General features: G+C 45.6%; 1 protein-coding gene and 1 long non-coding RNA gene across 3 annotated transcripts in view; one reads left to right on the top strand and one right to left on the bottom strand.

Moving 5' to 3' along the window:
- The window catches only part of LOC112473663, a 14,475-nt gene extending 3,777 nt beyond the window's left edge, over window positions 1-10,698 (bottom strand). The window contains exons 1-3 of one of the 2 annotated variants that reach the window (XR_003044119.1): window positions 10,588-10,698; window positions 2,945-3,064; window positions 29-117 (exon numbers count right to left, since the gene is read on the bottom strand). This is a non-coding gene — a long non-coding RNA (uncharacterized LOC112473663). Of the gene's footprint in view, window positions 1-28; window positions 118-2,944; window positions 3,065-4,937; window positions 5,125-10,587 lie in introns of those variants that run through there. The other variant, XR_003044120.1, reaches the window with a different exon arrangement.
- MUC4 (mucin 4, cell surface associated) overlaps window positions 1-22,169 on the top strand; it is a 49,652-nt gene that overhangs the window by 12,749 nt on the left and 14,734 nt on the right. Inside the window, exons 2-9 of the mRNA XM_006906184.2 lie at window positions 13,568-13,717; window positions 14,788-14,921; window positions 15,805-15,969; window positions 16,743-16,904; window positions 17,970-18,100; window positions 19,758-19,846; window positions 21,648-21,827; window positions 22,012-22,137. Coding sequence (XP_006906246.2) covers window positions 13,568-13,717; window positions 14,788-14,921; window positions 15,805-15,969; window positions 16,743-16,904; window positions 17,970-18,100; window positions 19,758-19,846; window positions 21,648-21,827; window positions 22,012-22,137 — 1,137 coding nt within the window. The remainder of the gene's footprint in view (window positions 1-13,567; window positions 13,718-14,787; window positions 14,922-15,804; window positions 15,970-16,742; window positions 16,905-17,969; window positions 18,101-19,757; window positions 19,847-21,647; window positions 21,828-22,011; window positions 22,138-22,169) is intronic.

The following is a 22,169-nucleotide window of genomic DNA, read 5'->3' as shown; positions in this document are numbered from 1 at the left end:
CACAACATTATGACACGAAGGGGCTTACCTTTCTGTTCGATGGAGCAGGAGACTCTAATCAGCTTGGCCCACGATTAGCCAGTTCTTTACATAAAGATTCAAAAGGAGGATACAGTCCTGTTTGACAAGATTTAAAATTGGTACTATGGAGCAAATATTTTTTCAAAGGGCAAGGGTATTGGGAAACAGGTACACTCTCATATATTGCTAATGAGACTGTAAATTGGCACTACTTTGCTGCAAAGAAATTTAGCAGTCTGTATTAATGACATGAAAATTTTTATAAAGCATTAACCAGTAATTTTACTTAGAGAAATTTATGTTAAGGAAATGAGCTGAAATAATGAAAGTAAAACAAAATATTATACGCAAAGATAATCATCAAACTTTATTTTTAATAACAACAAATTGAAAACTGCCTGTGTCCAACAGTAAGTTAATTATGAGTTATCTTTATGATGAAACAGTATTTAATGTGTAAGGTGATGTCCAGTGTTCTATTAGTGACATGGACACATATACACACACACTATCAAACATACATACCAGCAACACATGGAACAAGGATAAAGTAAGATTTATTCAGGAAAAACTTCCAAGCAAAGAAGCAGTAGAGTGCATGATCCCTAAGCTCTCTTTATGTCACAGAGAGGTGGTGGTTTCAGCTGGACACATTGAGGGAAATGCTCCAGGAGAAAGATCCAGCTCTGTACTGCTGCTGTGATATGGGAATGGTAACAATGAACGTTTTCAGGCTGAGAGAATGCCTTGTTGGGTCCTCCAGAGTTTAGGAAGAGGAGTTTTCATACAACACCCAAGGTCTTTTTGTTGGGATTAGCTAGCCTGGTCCCCCTGAACCAGCTCTTCCATGCTTCCAAAAGGGGGAAAAGAAAGAACTATCCATCTAAAACATAAGATTTGTCTATCTTCAGGCTATATTTACAAAGAATTAAAACACAAAGAAATGCTTATGATATGAGGTAAAGTTTAAAAAATGGGATACAAAATTAAATATACTAGGTAAGCTAAACTACATTTTTTAAAGCATAGAAGAGATTCCTTAAAAAACACAACAATGTGGTTGTCTGTATAGTGAGATTATGGGGTTCTGGTCTTTTAATTATATTTTGCAATTTTCATTTAATGAGTATGTCTCCCTCGGTATAGTTCATGGTGTATAATCCTTTTAATATGCTGCTGAATTTGGTTTGCTGCTATTTTGTTGAGAATTTTTGCATTAATATTCATTAGAAATATTGGTCATAATGGATATAGTTTTCTTTTCTTGTAGCGTCTTTGTCTGGGTTTGGTATCAGGGTAATGCTCGCCTAAAAAAAGTTAGGAAGTGTTATTTCCTCTTCAATTTATTGGAAAAGTTTGAGAAAGATTAGCATTAGTTCCTCAAATGTTTGGTAGAATTCTCCAGTGAAGCCATCAGGTCCAGGGTTTTTCTTTGTTAGGAGATTTTTGATTGCTGATTCAGTCTCCTTACAAGTTATAGCAGTGGTCCCCAATCTTTTTGGCACCAGGGACCAGTGCTCCTATGAGAATCTAATGCCTGATAATCTGAGGTGAAGCTGAGGTGGTAATGCTAGCGCTGGGGAGCGGTTACAAAAACAGATGAAGCTTTATTGGCTCACCTGCCGCTCACCTCTATTGTACGGCCCAGTTCCTAAGAGGCCACGGACCGGCATTGTCCACTGTCCGGGAGAAGGGACCCCTGAGTTACAATTCTATTCAGATTTTTTATTTCTTCATGATTTAGTCTTGGTAGGTTCATGATTCTAGGAAACACATTGACTTCCTCATCTTGTTTACTCAATTTGTTGGTGTAGGATTATTCATAGTATTCTCTTATAATTCTTTTTATTTGTGTAGAATTGGTAATACTGTCTCCACCTTCACTTCTGATTTTAGTAATTTGAGTCTTTCTTAGTCTTTTTTCTTAGTCCATCTAACTAAAAGTTTGTCAATTATACTGATCTTTTCAAAGAATCAAGTTTTGGTTTCACTGATTTTTCTCTATTGTTTTTCTATTCTCTATTTCAATTATCTCTGCTCTAATCTTTTTTTAAAAAATTTTTCACAGCTTTATGGATATATAATAGACAATTAGTTGCTCATCTTTACATTGTACAATTCAATGAGTTTTTCGATTTTAGTTGACACAAAATAATATACCAGTTTCAGTTGTACAACCTAGTAATCAGAGATCCACATAACTTGCAAAGTGGCCACTCCACTAAATCTAGTACCCTTCTTTCCCCTTACATATTTATTACATGTCCGTTTCTATGTACTAAGCAAAGCTCCTTAGTCTTCTGGTCTTATTAGCATAGCTTTGTTTAGTAGGTGTTCAGGAGCACAATCCTGAGAGGGGTTCAGCTACAGGCCAAGTTTAGCCCCAGCCTGTGCCCCTCTCGAGCCACCTGTTAAGATTCAGCAAGCAATCCACAGATGCTGTGCTTATAGTTGCCTCAAGAAACCATGCCAGAAACCACAGTCAGCTGCCACTAGTGTGACATAACATAATTAACATTATGTTATGATGTGACCAGGGCTAGAGTATATGCGCTTATTTAGGTATCTGCTAGATTGGAAGAAATGTTAAAAATAAAATATTAAAGCTAGAAATTCAATTTGCTTTTTAAAAAATGCTATAATTCAATTTGAAAGAGTTAACCCTCCCTCTCACCACCGAGTTTTAAATGGTCTGGTCACCTTGTAGTTTAACCTTGCCTTTTTCATTATAAGCAAGACAGCCGTGAGTTGTTATATTCCTGATAAAGCAACCCTGATCAGGCACCTCACTCTATGCAAAATCCTGCACCTCCACCCTTTAGTTTTATTGCAGAATTTTTCCTTTAAGCTTCCCTCCAGGCATGTCTAAACCTCACACCTGGAGCAGGTTGTATTGACCAGATCTTACTTCCAGCTCATTTACCTTGGTGCCTGGCTTCCCAGGGCTGCACATAGGTTGTGGGACTGAAGGTTTTCCTTCCACACAGGTGCTCTTTATTCTCCAAAGTGGAGGAACTTGTCTTCATCTTTGTACCTTCCAGAGCTGTCATAAGGGAAGGAATATTTGGCAACTTTAGCAAGAAAGACTGGCCACTTCAAATCAAGTAAACAATATTAAAATTTAATTTTATTCTAAATTCCTTGAAAAAATAGATGATGCCTTTTTAATTTGAAAAGGACATTATAAGATTTTTAAAAATTTGTGTATGTAGTTAAAAATGTTTACTTTTGAAGTCCTGATCGGATCTGTCAGAGCCCTCAACCACCTAAGAAGTACTTTCTTCTAAATATTAACCTTATTAATACTCTGAGTCTTTTGAATTTGGCTAATCATGAAAAACCTCCTTCTGCTTAAGTATTTTGAAATAGCTATTGTCCCCTTTTAGAAAAGAGCTTTCTTCAAAAAAGCAGCACTGTCTTAGCTTTGATGTTCAAATTAAGAGAACATCTCTTGATAAATGGAAAATGGTTTTCAATAAAGAACCAAATACTACAAATTTATTAAAATTGGATTTATCATTGTATCCCAATAACTTCATGGAAAAAAATAGCATCAGCATAAGGGTTGAGTCAAAAAGAAGTTAGCTCTGTGGGGGTTTTTTTGAGGGGGAAAGGAGGAAGCTAAAGATAGTTGTGGGGGAATCAATACAAGGTACATAAACTAATGTAAACATAAAATAAAATTAGATTGTCATTGGTGAACTATAATTATGCCTATCTCTTTTTTTCTTAATTTATATAACTGACATATAATATTACATTATATTAGTTTCAGGTGTACAATGTAATGATTTGATTTACATTTACCTATCTCTTTATTAATGTGTCTAGATTTTTGTTGAGGCCATCTAGCAAAATGGCCATACAATGACTTTAATGGATCCTAGGCACTGTTGCCTTCCTAGGCCACTTCCTTTGATAAAAAATAAAATAAAATAAAATAAAAACTGTATTTTACAACTATGTTGGACTAAAGACCAATCAATGCTGGTATCATTATTACATATTCATTATTATTACATTGAGTTCTTTTTCTGATTGTAAAAGAAATTAACATGAAAACAGTTTTGTGAGATCCTAAAAGTAGCTTGGGCCATGGGTCCTTGGGCTCTGTGCCTTAATTGCTGGCAATTGCAAGGTGATGGTGCCTTGAGAAGCAGCTTGCTGAAGTTTGTAAAAAAGGAATTGTGCTGAGCTCAGGACCTCACATGTTTGAAAAGTGACCAAAATTCACTCTACTCCCAGTTAAAAGAAAAACTGAAGTAGAAAGGGAAAGTTCTGGATTGTAGGTAGAAGGACCACTCACAAAGATCTTGGGAGAGAGTAAAACGAAATAAAAATAACTACATATTTTTTTAGGCAAGGCAACACTTGGTTGACCTCAGAGATTGCAAGGACCTTGTCAGCTTACAATCCCTTAGTTTTTTTTTTTATTTTTTAGGTTTACAAGCCCTTGGCTTTCTTAGTAATTTTCCCATCCAAGTCCTAACCAAGCCCGAACTTGTTTACCTTCCAAGTTCAAATGGAACCAGGCTTTTCCAGGAGCCTGGGCTACCATCCTCTGTACCTACATCTTCTACTCCAGTCACCTCAGCGGTCTTGATGACAAGTGCTGTAGACGAAAAGACAACTAATGTGGAGCAACAGACAAAGGCACCTTCGTCTAGCACTTCCACTCAGGAAACATCAGCATCTTCTCAGGACCACCACACAGAGGGTACTAAGACCACTGGAGGATCACAAACAACCATCTTCACAGACGCGAGCACATCAATGCCCTCTTCTGCACCTAGTACACACAGTTCTTCCACAAGTATTTCCGAGAAGACTTCTCCCTCACGTAAAACGCCCACTTCATCTTCTCCTGGTGTCGGAAACACGCCTCTGACCACAACACAAATATCAACAGCACCAACCTCAGCAGACACCACTGTGGGACAAGGAGTTGGCATACCATCCTCTGTACCTACATCTTCTACTCCAGTCACCTCAGCGGTCTTGATGACAAGTGCTGTAGACGAAAAGACAACTAATGTGGAGCAACAGACAAAGGCACCTTCGTCTAGCACTTCCACTCAGGAAACATCAGCATCTTCTCAGGACCACCACACAGAGGGTACTAAGACCACTGGAGGATCACAAACAACCATCTTCACAGACGCGAGCACATCAATGCCCTCTTCTGCACCTAGTACACACAGTTCTTCCACAAGTATTTCCGAGAAGACTTCTCCCTCACGTAAAACGCCCACTTCATCTTCTCCTGGTGTCGGAAACACGCCTCTGACCACAACACAAATATCAACAGCACCAACCTCAGCAGACACCACTGTGGGACAAGGAGTTGGCATACCATCCTCTGTACCTACATCTTCTACTCCAGTCACCTCAGCGGTCTTGATGACAAGTGCTGTAGACGAAAAGACAACTAATGTGGAGCAACAGACAAAGGCACCTTCGTCTAGCACTTCCACTCAGGAAACATCAGCATCTTCTCAGGACCACCACACAGAGGGTACTAAGACCACTGGAGGATCACAAACAACCATCTTCACAGACGCGAGCACATCAATGCCCTCTTCTGCACCTAGTACACACAGTTCTTCCACAAGTATTTCCGAGAAGACTTCTCCCTCACGTAAAACGCCCACTTCATCTTCTCCTGGTGTCGGAAACACGCCTCTGACCACAACACAAATATCAACAGCACCAACCTCAGCAGACACCACTGTGGGACAAGGAGTTGGCATACCATCCTCTGTACCTACATCTTCTACTCCAGTCACCTCAGCGGTCTTGATGACAAGTGCTGTAGACGAAAAGACAACTAATGTGGAGCAACAGACAAAGGCACCTTCGTCTAGCACTTCCACTCAGGAAACATCAGCATCTTCTCAGGACCACCACACAGAGGGTACTAAGACCACTGGAGGATCACAAACAACCATCTTCACAGACGCGAGCACATCAATGCCCTCTTCTGCACCTAGTACACACAGTTCTTCCACAAGTATTTCCGAGAAGACTTCTCCCTCACGTAAAACGCCCACTTCATCTTCTCCTGGTGTCGGAAACACGCCTCTGACCACAACACAAATATCAACAGCACCAACCTCAGCAGACACCACTGTGGGACAAGGAGTTGGCATACCATCCTCTGTACCTACATCTTCTACTCCAGTCACCTCAGCGGTCTTGATGACAAGTGCTGTAGACGAAAAGACAACTAATGTGGAGCAACAGACAAAGGCACCTTCGTCTAGCACTTCCACTCAGGAAACATCAGCATCTTCTCAGGACCACCACACAGAGGGTACTAAGACCACTGGAGGATCACAAACAACCATCTTCACAGACGCGAGCACATCAATGCCCTCTTCTGCACCTAGTACACACAGTTCTTCCACAAGTATTTCCGAGAAGACTTCTCCCTCACGTAAAACGCCCACTTCATCTTCTCCTGGTGTCGGAAACACGCCTCTGACCACAACACAAATATCAACAGCACCAACCTCAGCAGACACCACTGTGGGACAAGGAGTTGGCATACCATCCTCTGTACCTACATCTTCTACTCCAGTCACCTCAGCGGTCTTGATGACAAGTGCTGTAGACGAAAAGACAACTAATGTGGAGCAACAGACAAAGGCACCTTCGTCTAGCACTTCCACTCAGGAAACATCAGCATCTTCTCAGGACCACCACACAGAGGGTACTAAGACCACTGGAGGATCACAAACAACCATCTTCACAGACGCGAGCACATCAATGCCCTCTTCTGCACCTAGTACACACAGTTCTTCCACAAGTATTTCCGAGAAGACTTCTCCCTCACGTAAAACGCCCACTTCATCTTCTCCTGGTGTCGGAAACACGCCTCTGACCACAACACAAATATCAACAGCACCAACCTCAGCAGACACCACTGTGGGACAAGGAGTTGGCATACCATCCTCTGTACCTACATCTTCTACTCCAGTCACCTCAGCGGTCTTGATGACAAGTGCTGTAGACGAAAAGACAACTAATGTGGAGCAACAGACAAAGGCACCTTCGTCTAGCACTTCCACTCAGGAAACATCAGCATCTTCTCAGGACCACCACACAGAGGGTACTAAGACCACTGGAGGATCACAAACAACCATCTTCACAGACGCGAGCACATCAATGCCCTCTTCTGCACCTAGTACACACAGTTCTTCCACAAGTATTTCCGAGAAGACTTCTCCCTCACGTAAAACGCCCACTTCATCTTCTCCTGGTGTCGGAAACACGCCTCTGACCACAACACAAATATCAACAGCACCAACCTCAGCAGACACCACTGTGGGACAAGGAGTTGGCATACCATCCTCTGTACCTACATCTTCTACTCCAGTCACCTCAGCGGTCTTGATGACAAGTGCTGTAGACGAAAAGACAACTAATGTGGAGCAACAGACAAAGGCACCTTCGTCTAGCACTTCCACTCAGGAAACATCAGCATCTTCTCAGGACCACCACACAGAGGGTACTAAGACCACTGGAGGATCACAAACAACCATCTTCACAGACGCGAGCACATCAATGCCCTCTTCTGCACCTAGTACACACAGTTCTTCCACAAGTATTTCCGAGAAGACTTCTCCCTCACGTAAAACGCCCACTTCATCTTCTCCTGGTGTCGGAAACACGCCTCTGACCACAACACAAATATCAACAGCACCAACCTCAGCAGACACCACTGTGGGACAAGGAGTTGGCATACCATCCTCTGTACCTACATCTTCTACTCCAGTCACCTCAGCGGTCTTGATGACAAGTGCTGTAGACGAAAAGACAACTAATGTGGAGCAACAGACAAAGGCACCTTCGTCTAGCACTTCCACTCAGGAAACATCAGCATCTTCTCAGGACCACCACACAGAGGGTACTAAGACCACTGGAGGATCACAAACAACCATCTTCACAGACGCGAGCACATCAATGCCCTCTTCTGCACCTAGTACACACAGTTCTTCCACAAGTATTTCCGAGAAGACTTCTCCCTCACGTAAAACGCCCACTTCATCTTCTCCTGGTGTCGGAAACACGCCTCTGACCACAACACAAATATCAACAGCACCAACCTCAGCAGACACCACTGTGGGACAAGGAGTTGGCATACCATCCTCTGTACCTACATCTTCTACTCCAGTCACCTCAGCGGTCTTGATGACAAGTGCTGTAGACGAAAAGACAACTAATGTGGAGCAACAGACAAAGGCACCTTCGTCTAGCACTTCCACTCAGGAAACATCAGCATCTTCTCAGGACCACCACACAGAGGGTACTAAGACCACTGGAGGATCACAAACAACCATCTTCACAGACGCGAGCACATCAATGCCCTCTTCTGCACCTAGTACACACAGTTCTTCCACAAGTATTTCCGAGAAGACTTCTCCCTCACGTAAAACGCCCACTTCATCTTCTCCTGGTGTCGGAAACACGCCTCTGACCACAACACAAATATCAACAGCACCAACCTCAGCAGACACCACTGTGGGACAAGGAGTTGGCATACCATCCTCTGTACCTACATCTTCTACTCCAGTCACCTCAGCGGTCTTGATGACAAGTGCTGTAGACGAAAAGACAACTAATGTGGAGCAACAGACAAAGGCACCTTCGTCTAGCACTTCCACTCAGGAAACATCAGCATCTTCTCAGGACCACCACACAGAGGGTACTAAGACCACTGGAGGATCACAAACAACCATCTTCACAGACGCGAGCACATCAATGCCCTCTTCTGCACCTAGTACACACAGTTCTTCCACAAGTATTTCCGAGAAGACTTCTCCCTCACGTAAAACGCCCACTTCATCTTCTCCTGGTGTCGGAAACACGCCTCTGACCACAACACAAATATCAACAGCACCAACCTCAGCAGACACCACTGTGGGACAAGGAGTTGGCATACCATCCTCTGTACCTACATCTTCTACTCCAGTCACCTCAGCGGTCTTGATGACAAGTGCTGTAGACGAAAAGACAACTAATGTGGAGCAACAGACAAAGGCACCTTCGTCTAGCACTTCCACTCAGGAAACATCAGCATCTTCTCAGGACCACCACACAGAGGGTACTAAGACCACTGGAGGATCACAAACAACCATCTTCACAGACGCGAGCACATCAATGCCCTCTTCTGCACCTAGTACACACAGTTCTTCCACAAGTATTTCCGAGAAGACTTCTCCCTCACGTAAAACGCCCACTTCATCTTCTCCTGGTGTCGGAAACACGCCTCTGACCACAACACAAATATCAACAGCACCAACCTCAGCAGACACCACTGTGGGACAAGGAGTTGGCATACCATCCTCTGTACCTACATCTTCTACTCCAGTCACCTCAGCGGTCTTGATGACAAGTGCTGTAGACGAAAAGACAACTAATGTGGAGCAACAGACAAAGGCACCTTCGTCTAGCACTTCCACTCAGGAAACATCAGCATCTTCTCAGGACCACCACACAGAGGGTACTAAGACCACTGGAGGATCAGAAACAACCATCTTCACAGACGCGAGCACATCAATGCCCTCTTCTGCACCTAGTACACACAGTTCTTCCACAAGTATTTCCGAGAAGACTTCTCCCTCACGTAAAACGCCCACTTCATCTTCTCCTGGTGTCGGAAACACGCCTCTGACCACAACACAAATATCAACAGCACCAACCTCAGCAGACACCACTGTGGGACAAGGAGTTGGCATACCATCCTCTGTACCTACATCTTCTACTCCAGTCACCTCAGCGGTCTTGATGACAAGTGCTGTAGACGAAAAGACAACAAATGTGGAGCAACAGACAAAGGCACCTTCGTCTAGCACTTCTACTCAGGAAACATCAGCATCTTCTCAGGACCACCACACAGAGGGTACTAAGACCACTGGAGGATCACAAACAACCATCTTCACAGACGCGAGCACATCAATGCCCTCTTCTGCACCTAGTACACACAGTTCTTCCACAAGTATTTCCGAGAAGACTTCTCCCTCACGTAAAACGCCCACTTCATCTTCTCCTGGTGTCGGAAACACGCCTCTGACCACAACACAAATATCAACAGCACCAACCTCAGCAGACACCACTGTGGGACAAGGAGTTGACATACCATCCTCTGTACCTACATCTTCTACTCCAGTCACCTCAGCGGTCTTGATGACAAGTGCTGTAGACGAAAAGACAACTAATGTGGAGCAACAGACAAAGGCACCTTCGTCTAGCACTTCTACTCAGGAAACATCAGCATCTTCTCAGGACCAGCACACCGAGAGTACTAAGACCACTGGAAGATCACTAACTGGCATCCTCAGAGAAGCGAGCACATCAATGCCCTCTTACTAAGACCACTGGAAGATCACAAACCAGCATCATTGCTGAAGAGAGCACATCAATGCCCTCATCTGCCTCAAACACACACACTGCTCCGGCATTTGTTCCTCAGGAGACATTATCATTAGATAAAAAGGCCACTTCATCCTCCCCCACTTTTGGTCACACACCCCTGACTAAATCACAAATGTTGATAGCACCAACCTCGGTAGATTCCAGTATTGGAAAACTAGATGGCATGTCTCTCTCTGTAGCTGCAGCTGCTACTACATTCACTTCCGCAGTCATAACCACAAGTCATGTAGATGAAGAAACTACTAATGCAGATGGACAGAAAACAGCCTCTACTTTCAGTTTCTTTTCTCTGGAAACATCACCATCCTCTCTGGACCTCCCGAGTCAGATCACAGAGATAATCAGAGAATCTGAAAACAGCACTATCTCAGCAGTGAGTACATCAACTTCATCTTCTCCAAGTGAACACACACTTACAGAAGGACATTTTCAAGAGACATATTCTACGGATAAAACATCTGCTTCTTTACCCTCTTTTGGTATCAGCATTATACCTCTCACAACATCAGAAATATTGACAGCACCAACCTCTACTCATACCACTGTAGTGAATACAATGGATACATCGTTACCCTCCAGTAGAAGTATTACTTCACTCACCTCAACAGCGTCAATGCCAACTGGACTACTGGAACAATCAGAAGCATTCTCCCCCAGTACCTCTACTCAGGAGACATCAGCATCTTCTCAGAACTACCAGACTCAGATCATCAAGATCACAGGAGAATCTGAATTAAGCAAAATCACCATAGCAACCACATCTACTTCTGTCTTTTCACCACTTGAACATAATCAATCAGGGAGCATTTCTCTGGAGACATCCTCTTCAAATGAAAAAATGACTTCCTCCTCTTTCAGTGTCACCAACATACCTTTGACAACATCAGAAATGTTGACAGCACCAACCTCAAGAGACACCTCTATAGAAAACACCTGGGAGACATCACTATCTGTAACTAGCTTTCCTGCATTCACCTCTAAGGTTTCTAGAACACTCTCTACCAGCACCTTTCCTCAAGAATCATCAGCTATTCCCCAGATAGGTTACACTCAGAGCACACAGAGCACACAAGGATCCCAAACCATAAGTTTAGTCTCCCCCATAACAGACACAATCAAGACAGTCACATCTGCAACTTCTTCATTCAAACCAAGTGGACACTCGCTCTCAGAAAGTGTTCCTCGGGATACCTCCACCATAAGCGAAATGACAACATTCACCCCAGCACCCCCCATAGACAGTCACACTACTCAGGTCATTGCCACTGCCACAGAAATATGGACAGTACCAACCAGTTCTGACACTACCCAGGGAACCTCAGGAGGCACATCATTTTCCATAACAAGCATTATTCCTCAGACCACCTCTGTAGTCTCAACACTGGGAGGCTCAGAAGGACGATCAACATCCCCTGTTACCAGCATCTCACCTGACGTGGTATCGGCCATTTCCCAATCCCACCAAACTCAAGGCACAGAGACTGCTGGAGAACTGCATACCAGCACAGCAGCCTCTCTGGCTGTGGCCACCACCTTAGTGGGCACAGTAACAGCTTCTTCATCCATAGCAAACAGCCAAACAACTTCAGAAAGTTCTTCTCCAGAAAAGTTTACCTCAGATAAGACCAAGAATTTCTCAACAAATCCCTCCAGGGAAAGCCACATAACTCAGTCCACAACTAAATTGTTGTCCACTGCAACCAGTCATGACACTACTCCAGGAACCATGGGAATCATGTCTGTTACTATCTCCAGCAATGTTTCAACCATCACCTCTGAGGTCTTAACAACAGGGAGACCAACAAGACAGTCAATCTCAACTTCTCCCAGCACCTCTCCTCAGGAAACATCAGCTATTTCCCAGATGGCTCAGACTCAAAGTACAGGAACCACCAGAGGATCTGAAACTGTCAGTTTAGTCTCCCAGGTGACTAACACCTTCTCAAGAGTCACATCTCCATTCACACCAAATGTGCACACAGCTCCACAAACTGTCACCCACACTCTGTCACCTTCAAGTACCAGCACAACATTAATCTCAAACCCAGTCAGAGACAGCCACAGGACCCAAACAGCAATGCCGGCCTTGTCACTGGGGGCAACTGACGGGCCAACTACTGTCAGTTCTATCAACCTGAGTAATACAGCCTCTTGTACTCCTTCCACAATTTTGTCCCCAAGTGGAGAAGTTCTGACAACAACTTCAAGCTCAATTATTCATAAAAACATGACTGCAGAGGTCATTCCCACTATAGGTTCTAGAAGTAACTTCTTGACAAAAACCATGCAAGACTCAGCTTCTTCAGTGGGCGAGTCAAGCACACAAACCCCTGAGCATCCTGTAACTATTCAAATGGTAGCCTCCAATACCAACCCTATTACAAGGCACACATATATGAGTTCTACAAGTAATCATAACAGTATAGCTGGATCCATACCAACTTTGTCATTTCCACTTACAACCTACCCTTTGATCAAAACCACTCCTGCTACTTCTTCAGCATCTAAGTATTCTAAGAGTCCTACACTACAGCCATCCACAGACTATGCTTTCTCTGACTCTACTTCCTCTGGTAATGTGGGCAAAGCTCAGACCATATCGAGTTTCTATACTTCAACCAGTAATTCTTCATTCTCTCAATCAGCCCCTGGCCCTGCAGTCACCTGGAACTCCAACACACTATTTTCAGGTCATTCCATGCCTCTGTCTGGTACCAGCACTTATCCACCATCCACAGCATCCCCAAGCTCCACCGTGAAGACTGAGACATCAGGTGGGTAGAGACTCCAGCATCTTGGTCTCTTACAGTGGCCCCATTGGCTCAATTTGGCCTAGAGGAATGCTTAAGAGAGGACGGTGAGTTAATATTACCAGGCTAAGGTTGAAGTCAGGTCCACAAGAGGATGAAGTAATGGTATGGTGGGTGACAGGGTCACCACCCCCTCTGACCCAGCAGACAACTGCTTATCTGCAGAGAGTAGCTTGAATGTGAGCAGAAGACAGATGAAAGATTTTCTAGCTGTCTCTTCCAGCTCTTAAAGTCTATGACTCTCTTCGACTCTGTTACTCTCTGACAGTATCACCCAGTCTTCTCTCCCTGCATGCCAGGAACAATCACAGTCTCACAGAAGACAGATATCAAGAGAAGCACAGCAACACCCTCAACAACATCCCAGATCCTTACAACCTCCAATCCCAGCACATCCACAGGCACCAGCTCAACAACAGCTGTCCCAATCCCTACTAAGCCTGAGAAAGGTAAGTGATGCCATAAAGCTGGGTCTGCCGAACCCTGAGATGGAGAAAATTGAGCTAGATGTGGAGCTAGGAGTTGTGGCAGCTGGACTGGATTTACCAAAGAAGGCCCTTGTGGGTAGTTGGGGACCCAGTACTGTGGATATTTCCACCACCTCTTCTGGATCATGGGAAATCAAGTTACTCCCCATATCCCCCTTATAAGGGTGATGTAACTGAATGCTCAGTCTCAGCCTGCTTGCTCACAGACGCTGCTCTCTCAGGTCAGAAGGGCCTCACAGGGGACAATGAAACAATCAAAGTTGGGTGCTGAGGATTGGCTTTGTGCGTGGCACTAGGCTCAGAGTTGGAAGATAGAGAAATGATCAAGGTGCTGTCCAGCAAGAGACAGATCTACTGCCTCAGTAGGTGTAATTAGAGGAATAAGCCCAGGGTATTAGGCATGCATGATGGAAGACCCCTAGGGGCTGTAGGGATGGGTTCAAGGTAAAGAGGAGGATTCCTGGGAAGAGTGAATACAAACTGGGGGAGGGGAAGCACCCCAAGTAGGCAGGAGGGCCTGAATAGCTGGAATAAAGATTTGGAAGTAAAAAAATAGTCCCAGTGTTACATGAGGGAGGAAATCCTCAAAGCATTTGGGGTTGCTGGAAGTAAGATAAAGAGTAGGAAGAATTGAGGCTTTCATGCGAGGGAGTCTTGTGAATAATGAGAACCAGAGAGGACGTGGTTAGATTTGCCTTTATGAACAGTGCTGTGGTGGCTGGAGTGAAGGATAAATTTGCAGGAGGCCAGGAGAGCAGTGTAGAGACCGTTTGCTTCCAAGCAAGACCAGGTAAGTGCTGCCATAATGGAAAAGAGGAAAGCCATTTGAGAAATGTTTAGGATAAGGTTGCCCAAACTGCCCAAGGAATTCTAGGGAGTCCTAGGACAAGAGAAGAGTCCCTGATGGTTCCCAGTTAGAGAAACAGAGGACAGGGTGGAGGAGCAGCTGGGAAAGCTCTCTGGGGATCTCTGTCAGTCTGAATGAAGTCAGGGCCCATGAGAACTTCCTATTCTTCTTTGTACTGGCCCAGGAGTTTCTCTCTTCCCCTATGGGTCAAGTGTTGGAGACCAGGAGTTTGTCAGGAGGAGTGTGGACTTCACCTCGCCGCTCTTCGAGCCCCGGATTGGCTTCCCTTTCGGCTCCTCTCTCCGAAATTTTCTCTACGTGAGTCCCCTGCTGCAGCCCAAAGGGCAGAACCTGTGACCTCTCGAGGGCTTCTCGATGGCCCTGTGCCTGTGACAGTGATCCCGATGGAGAGGAAGGGATAATGAAAGCAACGCCTGTTAATCACCTACTGCGTCCCTGCCTCTGACACAGTTTGCATTAAGTCTTTAATGTCAGGGCATCAGCTGAGGAAGACACAGAGCAAGGCAATGTCCACGTGGACAAAAGGGTCTTTATTTCAGTGAAGAGATCTCAGGGCCCAGTAAGCTCTCCACTGTTTTCATGGGCCCTTTTTACGAGCGGGGAGCTCTGTTTGGGAAACTTAACTGTTCGATGTCATTTACATTTTCTGTAATCATTTCCTGGTTCCCTGGTCCAGGTACCCATGTCTCCTGGGGGAGAGTTGGAACAACAGTTGTGGCTCCTGTGGCTCTCAGTGACGGAGGTTGAGTCAGGATGCACTATGAAAGGGTGACACAGTTATGGGGTGAGGGTATCAATCCTTTTAGCCCCATCTAATGTGGCACCAGCTTTAGGACGAGGCTGAGGGGATTTACCCAGAGGGGTCTGCTCTGTGATAGGCTGGTCTTACAGATGGGGTCTGCCACTGAAGCCGGACAAAATCTACCACCTTAGGAAGGACTTAGAACAATAGAAACGTCTGGAGGTTAAAGTATTTGTGTGAGAACTATGTAAACAGGGTTTCTCCAGCAGGCAGGGAGATAGTTGACATGACCTTACAGAGCTTGTTGACATCTCTGAAGTTCTACACTGACAGGGCCTTGGGGGTGGGGGTGGTGGTGGTGGTGGTGGTGTCACACTGCTGAGGAGCTGGCCCAAGCCTGCTCTGCCTCCCTCCTAACCAGAAGAACCTTGTGCTCAGTTCACAGATAATGGCCAGATTATCTTCCCGGAGTCAAGGTACCAGATTTTCTCCTACCCCAACCCTCTTCTTAAAGGCTTCACAGGCGGGGACCATGTGGCCTTGGTGGCTCCATTCTGGGACGATGCTGATTTCTCCAGCCGCTGGGGAACCACATTTTACCAGGTAGGCCTTTCAAAGCCCAACATTTAGGATCCCCCAGTAGCCAGCCAGGAGAGACAAAGGAGGGCAGTGCATGTGTTACTGCTGTCGAGCCTGGGGTCAGTGTGGGCAGGACTGGTGTTTAAATATGAGGGCAGTGAGGAAGTAGATTAGGGCTATTACACAGATTCAGAAATACCCTGACACATCATGAGAAGAACTGCAGGTGACAGAGGGATGGGGGTTGGCAAACAGGATTTAAGTTTAGAATGAGGTTATAGGGGATCTCTCCTAAAAAGCCTGAGTCAAGCAGGGTTCCTGTGTGTGCTCCTGGATTGGGTTAATGGTTCCAATTGATGGGAGTGTGTAACAAAAGTTCCGGCAGAAGAATGTGGCTTATGCCCCTGCCATGGATAAGGCACTGTAGAAGATACAAAGATGGAGAAACCCATGCCTGTCCTCAAGGAGCCTCTGGTTGGACATGGGGGTTGAAATGGGCACAGATGGTTATGCTATTCAAGCCAGTCTGTGCTAAGAGATGCATGAGTTCAAGTCCAGAAGACTTGGGTTTCTGGGCCTTGACTCTTTACTGCACACACCCCAGGCTTCCCTGAAGCCAAATTTGAATGGATTTCAAGGTCCAAGGAGCTAACTGAAAATGTAGGCCTGGGAGAGGAAAGGATGTGAGATGTGGGTAGACCCAAGTGAGCAGGATCACCATGTAGAAAGTGAGGGTCCCTTGGGGGTGTTGAGCTGGGACTCTCATTTCCTCGTCCTTATCTGTCCTCCTTTCCTAGGAATATGAGACACTATATGATGATGACTACAGGCCACGTGTAGTCCAGCAGGTGGAGTCTTGGATTAAAAGGTTCACAAACACCTGGAATTACAAAGCCAGGTGGACCTTAAAGGTCACATGGGTCAATGCCCCCGCATATCCTGCCCAGTGGACCTTCGGGGTGAGTGGACCAATGGACAGCTCCCTGTGAACCATCTGGAAGTCAGACATCCTAGAATCCTAGGCAGGAACCAATCTTCCAAAACCCTCTCTGACTCAAGGACAAATTGCTGATTATAGCACTCTCCCTATCCCCCACCCCAATGCTGAATACTCACTGTGTACCAGGCTGCCCCAATCCTTTACTTATATGGCCTCACAGCAGCCCAGAGCACTGGGTATTAGGTGGTTGAAATTTAGGAAATAGAATTTTTATATGTCAAAAATGTCTGGCTATTGGCAATTTTATTCTGCTCAACCGAATAAAATTGCCAATAGCCAGACATTTTTGACATATAATGAGGAAGATGATGATTAGAGAGCTTAAGCAACTTGCCCAAGGTCACCCAGCCAGCAAATGACAAAGCCAGGCCTGGACCCAAGTTTTTCTGACTTCAGACACTGGCTTTCCACCTCAATGCCATCCAATAGAAATGGGAACACCACACAGTCTTCCCTCTGGGGACTCACAGCTGTTACAGTCACAAAATTCTTCCTTGTGTCTGGTCTAAAGTCAATTATTTCTTCATTGGTTCAACCAGTTCATTGATTACCTACTTTATACAAGCACGGTGCTTTGCATTCACCTTCAGAGACCTCCCAGTCTCACCTGCTATGGTCCTCTCCACTATTCAGGTTGAGACATTTGGACAATGTCCTTAAATATCCCTGAGGAAGCTACATAGGCCTCTCCTAGCTCTCTGGTGTCTTAGTTCATCTCCCAGGTTCCTGAAGTTTTCTCATACAAACTGTCTTCCCACTGGTTTCTAACCCAGAGCCCTTTATCACCCCTCCCTGGAAACAAGTCACAAAGAAGGCAAATTCACCATGCTAGGTGCTTTGACACCCAGGGTGAAAGGTGCTCTACACACTCCCAAGCTTATCAGCATCTTAAGCCCATGCCTTTGCTCTGGATAGGCCAGGAAAAGATGTGTGTGTCAGGGCAGGGGTGTGGGATGGGTGATGGGACATCAGGGAAGAGACTCTAGATTTTTCACAAGCATCTCTGTCTCCAACCAACTCCCAGACTAACACCTACCAGGCCATCCTCACCACCGATGGGAGCAGATCCTTCACCTTGTTTCTCTACCAAAGCGGTGGAATGCAGTGGGACATGACCCAGCTCCCAGGCAGCAGGGTCCTCATGGGCTTCTCCAGGTAGGACGAGGAGGGGCTATCAGCACGGGGCAGACAATAGGAAGTGGTGCAGAGAAGTGTTTTCACTGCACATACATATTCCCATCCCCCAGGACCAGGCATGAATCCTCCTTGCCGATGCTTCCGACTCACACTGGCTCCAGGTCTCACTTCTTGCTGTTTCACATTAAAAGATCCCTATTTACCCTGCCATTCTCTTTTCTCTCCCAGAACCCATGCAGTGTAATAATCCCTCGAGCTTTGATTTCTCTAATTTCCACTGACATTAGTTGACCTCTCTTGACTTCTCAAATATCATAATAATAACAGCTGACATTTATTAAACAAAGTACTTAATATGCATTATTTCATATTATTATCACAACCTCATAAAGGAGATACTATTTATTACTCATTCTACATATAAGGAAACTGAGGTACGAATCGATAAGTAATTGCCCAAAGTCACAGAGCTGGGAAGTGGCAAAGCAGAAATTTGAACCCAGACATCTGAGTCTGAAATCTGCCTTCCTGGCTTCTGGTGCCCCTGGCCTCTGACAATTAATCCTTTACTCAGGGGTATCTTGTGTGGTGTCAGTGGGAAAGACGGAGGGCGGAGAGATGGGGCAGTGGATGGGATGTGGGTTCCTGTGTGTGGAAGTGGCTCAGTCTCTGACACAACAGTTCTCAGCCACAGTATTTCCAGGTACTGGTGTGTGTAATCGGTTGTGAAGGTCACATGTAATTTGTTACTGGTAATTGCTGCAAATGGTTTTCTCTTAGAGAGTGTTCAGGATTGCCCTATAATTACATTGCTTTCATTTGCTTTTTGATGTGCTGTGAAGAAGAAAGGAGTGGAATTACCCAACTAGTTAGGAATTTCACACCATTCTGAGTGCACCTGCCCACAGAAAGTGCCACACCTGTGTGTGTCATCTATCCTGTGTCAGAGGGGAGAAAAGATCAGGAGTCACCGCTCTGGGGCATGCACTCAGAGTGAAGCTGTAGGCTTCTGCCTAGGATTCCTTCCTTCAGGGAGCAGCCTTTGAATGCCACCACTGAGGGGGAGGGGATGCACTCATTGCATCAAATCCTCACTCAGTTCTGAGGCATTTAAAAATGTTACTGCATTTCATCCTCACAATAGTGTGAGGTAGGCACTACCATAATCTCTTTTACACACATGTGACAACTAAGAATCAAAGAGGTTAAGTAACTTGCCTGTGGTTACCAAGCTACTAAGTGTGAGAATCAAAAGTTGAATCTACAACTGCCTAACTCCAGAGATTAGCTCTTAATAACCCCAATATACTGTCCTCACCAATCCCTACTGGAAGAAAAACTAACTGGAAAGAGGCCTGGATTCTGTTGTTTTCACACCCCTGTCTCATGATCAGTTTCTGGCCATTAGCAATCATGTGGAATAAATTAGAGCCTCCCCACCCCTACCCAATCCATCTCTCCTGATTAGTGGTAAAAGTCAGTGATTCTGGCTGGCTGACTGACCGACTGACTGAGTAATTCAATTGACTGACCAGCTGATAACGAATGACTAGCTGGACTGAGTGAGGGACTGAGTGAGGGACTGGCTGACTGATTGGCTGAATGAGAAACTTGCCAACTGAGCAAGAAGATCCTGCATGTGACAGAAGTCTATGATTCTTTCCTTTGCCTGCAGTGGAGATGGGTATTATGAAAACAGCCCACTGACATTCCAGCCAGTGTGGGAGAGGTATCGTCCAGATCAATTCCTGGATTCCAACTCAGGTAAAAGTACCCCCTCATCACACTTAAGCTGGATTGAACTCCTCTTCTTTCCTTCACTTGGTGGGCCACGACAGTCCTAGAGGGGCAGTTCCCTAGCATCTCCACCATCCCAAAGGGCGTCCGCAGCACTGACCTCCCACAGGTGTAATCGGGAATTGGCACTTCCCAGGGAGCTGCTGGTATCTTCTCTACCTTCATGCAATACAGCCTCAGTTGGGGCTGTCTCCTCTCTAGAATGAGCCAAACCCAGGAGGTCTCTCAGTGGGGCCTGGATCCTGGAAGAGAGGGGTGTGGCAGGAGACGAGGGTATGAATGGGCAGTTAATGTCCTATCTAAGCTGGAATGAAAGCCCAGATGAGATCCCTTAAGAGAATCTACCAAGAGGAGTTCCAGAGGTCTGGCATTCATTCAGCCATCTCGTGTGTGTGTGTGTGTGTGTGTGTGTGTGGGCGCGTGCGTGCGCGCGCGCGCACGCGCTGGACACTGTACTAAGAAAAAAAAAAAGACCAACTACATTTGCTCTCAAAGAGCTCTCACTCTAGTAAGAAGGCCAGTACTTTAGTATCAGGAGGAAGCCCGTGAGGCCTCCACCATGACTCAGTGTCCTGTCCAGAAGTCCCAAAGAGAAAGAAATTATGGTTTCCAAATGTGGTAGAACAAAGGATATTTTAACGTTAGAAACCAGCCAAGTAAATTGTGAATCATAAATCCAGTTCTATTCGTTCCGTGGCGAGAACTTTTAATAAACAGAAGCTAGGTCAAATCATGGGTGCCATTTTGTGGAGAGAGCTGCCCAGTGAAATTAAGGCCCTTCTACCAAGATACATCTGTTTGTGACCCAGGAGGTGCAATACGATTGTGTGTATATGTGTTGGGGGAGTGTATCTGATGTGTTTTCCCTGACACCAGGCTATTGTAGAGAAGACACATAAACAGATAGTCATAAAAAAATGATTATTGTTTTCAAACCCTTAACGAATTGTAGCTATCTTGACAATTTCTTCTTTTGTGTAGGAACCGAGTCAAAATCTAATACCTATGTCCTACTGTATCTTATGGAACTCTGGAGCCTTTTCTCACTCATGGCAGCTGGGGTGGGCAGAGTGTAACGTACAATTAATTTAAGGTCTATTTAAAGTTCAAACCCCCATCAGGGTTCATTCTCCTGCTTACTTCTCCCTTACAAGAATGGTGTCTGGGCACAGAGGATGCTTCCTCAGTCCTGTGGTGTTAGAGCAAACCCCTGCTTCACATGCCAACTCCTCTGTGGCTGGCTCCCCAGATGGCCTCTGAACACTGGCCTCTTGTCTTGCTGCTTTGACCACTGACATGTCTGTGCTGGGTAGGGTGGTCAAAAATGAAAGCCAAGTGTCTAAATGGATGGCTAGTGGCTGGCAGCATCATTCATTGAGATATAAGGTGCATGAGGAGGAATTGGTTTGAAGGATGGAAGGTGCTGGAGCTTAGAGTGACAGACAAGAGGGTAGAGGATGGGGTGAACTGAAGATCAGGGCCAGGGCTTGACTCTCAGTTTGGTGCAGGTGAGGCCTCCCCACCCAGCACTTGTCCCTAAGGTTTCACCCTAAGAGCTAAGTTTTGAGGGCTTTTGGGGGTTCACATCAAAGGGATCTTTGAGGAGGAATTGCTGCCAATCTGAATGGGGTCCCATCCCTGGAAGAGCTGTCCAGAGAGGGAAAGTGACATACAGAAGGTGCATTTCTGAGTTTTGATTGTACCTAAAGCTAGAGCAGAGCCTGTGTCCCTAGGCCCTGATATAACCCTTCTTCCTTTGCTCTCTAAGGCCTCAGGGGCCTGCAGGTCTATAGGCTGCACAGGGAAGAAAGACCCAACTACCGTCTCAGGTGCCTGCAGTGGTTGAAGAGACAGCCTCAGTGGCCTGGCTGGGACTGGAACCAGATCTCCTGCCCTTGCTCCTGGCAGCAGGGACTATGGGACTTACGATTCTTGCCCGTCCACACAGGTGACATCTCCTTCCTGTCTCTTGGGGTATATCCATTGTCCCCCATAAGCCCACCCACCATCCCTCTGGTCACATCTAACCTGTCCCTTTTGAGGCACCCTCAACCTCTCCCCAGGAACACCTCACCCTGATCCTGCCCCCACCACAGGCGTCCTGGGCCTGAGTATGTCTGGACTTGTTGCAGGCTGGTGGGGCCTCAGAAGCAGGCAGCTGTGCAGCTTCTCCTCCTGGCGTGGAGGAGCGTGCTGCAGCTATGGGCCATGGGGAGAGTTTCTCGAAGGCTGGAGAGTGCAGAGTCCTTGGCAGTTTGGTATGTGCGTCCACAGAGATCTCAATCCTACC

Source organism: Pteropus alecto, unplaced genomic scaffold (genome assembly GCF_000325575.1).
Source record: "Pteropus alecto unplaced genomic scaffold, ASM32557v1 scaffold311, whole genome shotgun sequence".
NCBI classification, from domain to species: domain Eukaryota; kingdom Metazoa; phylum Chordata; class Mammalia; order Chiroptera; family Pteropodidae; genus Pteropus; species Pteropus alecto.
Note: the sequence above shows the minus strand (reverse complement) of the source record. Positions and strands in the feature narration are given on the sequence as shown.